At 41.1% G+C, this 6568-nt stretch overlaps 1 protein-coding gene across 5 annotated transcripts in view; it reads right to left on the bottom strand.

The window, feature by feature from the left end:
- Positions 1-6568, bottom strand: part of SH3PXD2A (SH3 and PX domains 2A) — a 248485-nt gene that overhangs the window by 13639 nt on the left and 228278 nt on the right. For all 5 annotated transcript variants that reach the window (XM_026851595.1, XM_026851596.1, XM_026851597.1 and 2 more), the window contains 2 exons: positions 6180-6297; positions 290-624 (listed from right to left, as the gene is read on the bottom strand). In XM_026851595.1, coding sequence (XP_026707396.1) covers positions 290-624; positions 6180-6297 — 453 coding nt within the window. The remainder of the gene's footprint in view (positions 1-289; positions 625-6179; positions 6298-6568) is intronic.

Consider the following 6568-nt stretch of genomic DNA (forward strand, 5'->3'; position numbering starts at 1 on the left):
TGTTCAAAAGGAAAAAATCCTGTCTGGGAAAAAGAAAAAAGTAAACAAATACTGGCTACGATAAAGAAGAACCAGTGAGCCCTTGTATAAATTTTAATTTAAACAAAGATTAAAAAAGTTAAATTTTATCACTACTAACGAAGGCCCATATCCTGGAGACCCTGCACATCTACAGACAATGCAAAGATCTGCTTGTGTAGACTCAGCTATAAGACCAGGACATTCCTAAAGGCAGAAAACAAGAATTCATTGCAAGCCAGTGGAAACCCAGACTACTTTACTGCCTTACTTATTTGAGCTCTTTGCGGTGCTATCCTTGCTATGGCTGGGGATCCCTGGGCCAGTTTGGAAGCCTGCTTGTCTGGGGTCATCATGGCATTGCCATTAGAGTCATTGCACAGGATGGGCAAACTGATTTCCTTCTTGGTGATATGTGTTTCTGGAGTCTCATTTTCTGCTTGAGTTTCCTTGTCAGTGGATGATTTCTTGTTCAGCAGGTTACTGATCTCCATGATGTTTCCTATGATTTCCACTGGCCCAGTTAAGTTCTTTTTCCTAGATGGAAGATCATCTTTAGCCTTCTTCAGGTATGAAGCTGGAGCCCAGCCCTCTTTGCCTAGGTACCTGCAGATGCAAAAGGAAACATCTTCACATCAAACACAGCCTTCGCACACATTTCAGGTATAGTAGGCAAAAAGTGATGGATGATAACATAAACCAAAATCTGTGGTTCTCAGATAAGCTTTTGTGGTCTCTGTTCATTTATTATGTATTGATTAGACATCTCAAAGTCATCTGAGCTAGCAGCAAACTGTGGACTGCTGTTAAAAGCCACTAATCATCCTAATGAAGGAGTCTCTCTGGATAAGAAACGCAGTTACTCACAAGGCAAAGGATTTCACCAGTTTGTTTTATGTCACACTTAGTAACAGGCAAACTCAATATTTTCCCCTACAGCAAAAAAGCAAACTAGCGAGTAAACCATTTAAATAGTTTTAATACTTCCTAATGGTAACTCAAAATGGAAAAGGGCTAGAATAAGAACCCAGTACAGTACAGAGCCCCCACATCTGCAGTTTCTAAGGACCTTGTGCAAGCTTTCCCCCTTTCAATTATAATGAACACTGCCCCTCCTCCCTGTAACTCCCAGTCCTGTATGATCAGCTTCTCTCAGGGAGAATAGGGAACTCAAACTACTGCAGCTTCCTCTAGCACTGCAAAGTCAAGGAACAATTTGACCATGTAAAAATGGCTTTGATGTAGACTCATTTTCCTGAACAAGCTAGTGGCTATTTGAAGAAATAAACTGGGAAATCTGAACAGACACCTAATCCAGTACATGTTCCCAGAGCACCAGCCTGATGTGCTCATGCTACACTTCAAACTGAAGTCATTCTTCCACAACTGGGCTTTTGGGAAGAGGGTTTTTCTAACTCCTGCCATTCCTAACACTTCAGTAGGGATTTCAGATTACAATCAGACTCCAGGGAGGACCACGTGGATGAACTCTGCTTTCCCTAATGAAACCCTAACTTGCTACAGAGTGAGTCACTGAAACGCTTCTCTCTTTAATCTCTCAAGATACCCAAAGCAGGCTCTTAAATTCTAAGTGGGAAAGCAGGCACCATTAAAATCCTGGTGCTCAGGAAATCCGCAGGAAATACAAAGGTTAAAACAGTAGGACTCTAATGTTCTTTAATGAAAATGGAGACTTATTAGACAAGAGAGGAAGAAGATGGGGGTGGGGAGGGTGGAGGAGTATCAGCAAATCATTCCCTGGCAGATGAGCAACTTTGTTATGCCAATGATTGGATTCTGAGGTTTGCAAGTGAGATATCTGCACCAGGGCATACCCTGGGCTCATTTACCCCATCCAGAAACTCAAGAGTGACACTGGGACTTGATGGGGAAAGAACAGGAAAATGCAGTGTAGCTTTGCTTCCCTGGACTTCCATTACTCTTCCTGTACAAAAGTAAACACAATTGCTGAACTTCTACCAACAATCACAAGGACCTTTCTGTCCAAAATCTTGCCTTTTGCTCCCCTCCCATCTAGATCAGCCAGGACAATAGGGATGCTGCTTCTCCCTACATACCTGCCTTCCATCACACATGAAGGCAAAGATACGGGATCTCCCCTGCTCAGAGAGTTTCGCAACAAGTTTTTCCAAAGATTCTGGTGTCAAAGGAAAGCATCCAAAATCTCTGAGCTTTGTTTGCTGCATGGAGACTAACAAGTAGTAGAAAAATGGTAATGACTTGATTTGACTTCCAACAAATACACAGCATCCAGCCATTGATACCATGTCAAGATACAATTTGGATCTATTCAGTCTGGTCCCCTTTGAGGCTTTTCTGATAAGCCTCAAGCAAATGCAAAAAGAAAACAACAAAAAAAAGGCCTCAATATGTGCCCTTTTCTAGCCCCAAAGACTTTTGGCTTCACCCCCTTTTGCAACAGATGGGCCTTTTGCAGAGCTATTGACCAATGCTTTCTGCTGCCTTTGCATCAGGAAATTTTTTTAAAGGACATTTGTAACTTTACATGATCTGGAGATGTAAAGGTTTTAATCTGCGAGAAAGACACATTGGCCAATGCACTGAGCATTCCAGTTCCAAAAGTTACTTTCAACAGAGTCTGATTGTGCAAAATCAGCAAGAAAAAACAGTTTACATCCATCTTAGTTTGTGGAAAACTGAACATGTTTAAGATTAAGATTAGAAGGGTAGTTACAGACAGGTTCTGTAGTGGCTCGTTAGTTCTCTTGCCAACGCTGTGTATTTGGATCAGCCCATATAACTGCACTGCTTCAGACACCTCTGATCTTAACATAGTTTCTCCCAATGAATAGCAGCACCAATAGGTGGACAGTTAATAACTGTGGGCAACATACCCTCAATAGAAAGGCTGTTGCTAGTTATTTCTTCCTGTGAGTTAGAAAATTCAACCTAAAGTTAATGCTGAACAGTAGTTGCCAGCAACTTTCAGTTTATTTGTGCACTGTCACAAATAAAAGCTACTTATGTAAATCAAATTGGCTTACATTTTTCACCTTAGGCCTTGAATTTGGTTATCTCAAAGCCCTCTGCAAACATCACCCCGGAAGACTACTTGATCTCTCCATTTTATAGGTGAAAAATCTAAGGCAACTGCTATGAGCATCAGAGAAGTCCTGAGCTGGTAATAATCTTCAGTTCACATCTAAGAGTTAAATCACAAGTATCCTTCCTTCATTTATATTCACAACCTACTGGAGATATTTCATACCTCATCTTAGATTCCTTCTCATTTCAGTGCCACTAACACCTCCCAGCTGCACTTCATTCACATGGTCTTAGGCTCAGAACAAACCACAAAATGAAGATGCAGGCAAATAAAAAAACCCTTTATTTAGCATATTGCTACTTATTTGGCCTGCAATCCACTAGGGTACCATGAGATTACCTCCAGGTAATTGATACAAAACAAGATCTAAATAATGGATGCAAATGTCAGCTACCATCATAACAAGAAGCAAAGAGATCCACTGAACTCAGCAGAACAGTAAGAAGGATCCCAGGTCAGAGCCTTTCTTTTATTTCTTCAGTCCCAATGATTTTTTAAAAAGCCTGTTTTGCCCTGTGTGCATTATAAGGAAGACACCAACACTGCCTCTAGACTTTACAGCATTGAATGGGGAGGGTCACAGAATTAGGTGCAGTGATTTGGTTCCTCGGCGATTCCAAAACCCTCCCTGTTTATATTACATGAAGGAAAAAATGGATTCAAACCATAGGAATGTTAAAAAAAAAAAAAAAAAGTCAGAAGTGCCTCTGTGAGTCTGAGTCCGAGAGAGAGTCACATCTGCTTTCCAGCTCCAGAGCACTGGAATTACTCCAGAGGGAAGCAAACTAGGGAAAGAAAAAAAAAAAAAAAAGAAAAAAGAAAAAAGAAAAGAAAAAAGAGAAAAAAAAGAAAAAGAGGGACAGGAAATGAGGATCAGCACATGGCCAGGATTTTGGGGAAATTACATATTTAAGGTGGAACAAGTTAATGTCTTTAAGGTGGATTCCATTTGCAAGCTGCTGGATTTGTTTTTATTTCTGCACGTTGATGTGTGTGTTCAGTCTCTGCTACCCAGCCCAACAGACAAGGCAGCATGATTCAAGTGCAGCCTCTTCCTGCTTCCCCTCCCCTCACTCTCACTGCAGTAGTTGCTCTTTTTAAGGCACTCAGTAACTCAGACATATTGCTGCAGAAGAGGAATAATTTTCTGAGTGGTACCTAACAGCAGTTTAATAAACAGCACAAGAAGTTGGAGACCAGCTACCGAGGCTGCAAAGGACCAGTTTGCTGTGATGGATCACTGCATCAACATTTCCAAAAGTGTTGCCCATGGGAAAAAAAAAACCTGTTTCTAAGAGCAGGTTGATCCTTCAAGACTGCAGCATAGTGCTCCACAGCAGCAGAGAGGCTGATGGTTGACACCCAACACACTTGTCACACACATATAGGGAGCACCTAACCCACCTTTCAACAAGAAGAGGAGTTGCTCAACTCAACTCAAAATGCCTCTTACAAAAAAGCCAAGGGCATGCTGCATTCCCCAGCTACCACAGGGTGGCTGGGGCATCCACTGTCCTTCCAGCAGATCACCATGAAGAAGCCACTTAAACCACTGCAGCAAGTGTCACTGCCCACCAGAATGCACTTCTGCTATAGAGAAATATGTGTGTTTTGGGATGGCCTAAAGGAGTGTGTGAGGAAAAGGGAAAAAAAGAAATTCTGCTTGTTGTAGAACTGATAGTATGGCAAAAGAGGAACGTACAGTAGTAATAAGGCTGCAATTTCAGGAGAATACCAAAATAAAGATGTCTTGCAATGTTTCTCCCCTCAGAAAACCTATGTGCTCTGGATTTCTCTATCTGCAACTTTGAATTCCACTTCTGTGAATGATTAAAGGAGAAAAAATGTGACCTGACCAAACCCAGGCATTTCTGAGTTCCTCCTATCTAGAGTGCCTTCCTGGCTCCACTGCTATCTTTATTAGCCTATTCCCTCTATGGGAGCATTAGATTGAAGAAAGAAAAAAAAAAAAAAAAATCTGTTTTCTAAGTAAGGGACATCAAGAAAAACAACAACATTGCTTCAGTCAGCATTTTTATAGTCCTCATTCACAGGTGATAAATCAAGCAGAATACAAACAAAAGCAAGTTATGGCTTGGGGAGGAAAAGGGGAAAAAATAACCACTATAATTACAGGCTGAATGAAAAAAGATGACTAAATAAGATGTTTTGCACTGCCTAAGAGATAAACCTCTGTTTTTAAGCCACCTGTTGTATCATGTCTTGTTCAAAGAGAAATAGGATGTTACAGCATTGCTGGATTCACACATAGATACAAAACAAGGGGCAGTATCATGAAAGACAAGTAAAACCTAAGTGCTATGTGAACATAGATGGAGAAAGCTCTCATTAAGTACTCATCCTGACACCTTATATCACTGACACATAGCTAACCTACATTCTCCCCATAAGCATTTAAAAACGGGATTCTTAAGTTACAAATCTTCTCTATCACTGCTGTTTCAAATATATAAGGAAGTCTGATACACAATGATAACTTCGCCTGCCCTTGGAAATCAGTCCTTCTACATTAGGAATAAGTAATGTGGACAGGCAGAAATCAGGCAAATTAGCTGAAACCATCAGTAAGTCTGGAAAAGGGCTATAGCCAAACTCATGTCTTATATCCCTCAAAATAGCACTACCTGCCCCAAACAGCTCAAGAGATCACAATCAGCCTTTCAGCATTGCTATAAATAGATTTAAACGTGTTGCAGAATAACTCTTATACTGAAAACACAGTAAAGTTACATACAACAGAAAGCCTTGTTAGGTCTCACAGACCTAATTCAGATATGGGCTTTTAACTTGAAGGAAGAAAAAAAAAATAAAAATCTACAAGTTCAGGAATTTCCCCACTGGAATGGTCCACAGCTTTTGCAAACATTGTAGTGTTACTTTAATCACCATTGTATCATCTTAGCCTTTTCTCTACATTTCTTCAAGAAACATTATGAACAATTTGGTCTTCCTCACCCAGCTACAGAATTATTTAAATGCTAAGATTAAGTGAATGATCAGAAAAGCTCATTGTCACAGGTTCTGCAGCAGTCTGGCTGCATGGCTTCTTTACCTTATGTACCACCATCCTTCCAGGTTCTTTTGGATGACCTCCACGGTGACCCCTTTTTCGAACCCAATCTCATCCTTCCCTTGGCTGGCGTACGGCTGGATAGTGACATATTTCTCTTCTAGTGAGGGGAGAAAAGGCAACATCAGTTAGGGTCAGAATTAGTCCAGCTGTTTTTCTGTTCTGCTTGCTTTTAAACTGTTATGCAGTGATTACGTGGAGCCATTACAAAAGGCGGAGCCCTGCTCAGGGGCCCACTGATTATTTATGCTGACGACATGATAATCAGCCCCTTGCCACTATCCTGCTGCTGATAATCACAAAGTGTTTCCATGCCAATAATGACACAAAGTCCCTAGAGAGCTTCCCCCCCTTCTTCCAGCCCCCCCCCC

The sequence above is a fragment of the Athene cunicularia genome (assembly GCF_003259725.1).
Source record: "Athene cunicularia isolate RWA chromosome 6 unlocalized genomic scaffold, athCun1 chr6_part1, whole genome shotgun sequence".
Taxonomy (NCBI): domain Eukaryota; kingdom Metazoa; phylum Chordata; class Aves; order Strigiformes; family Strigidae; genus Athene; species Athene cunicularia.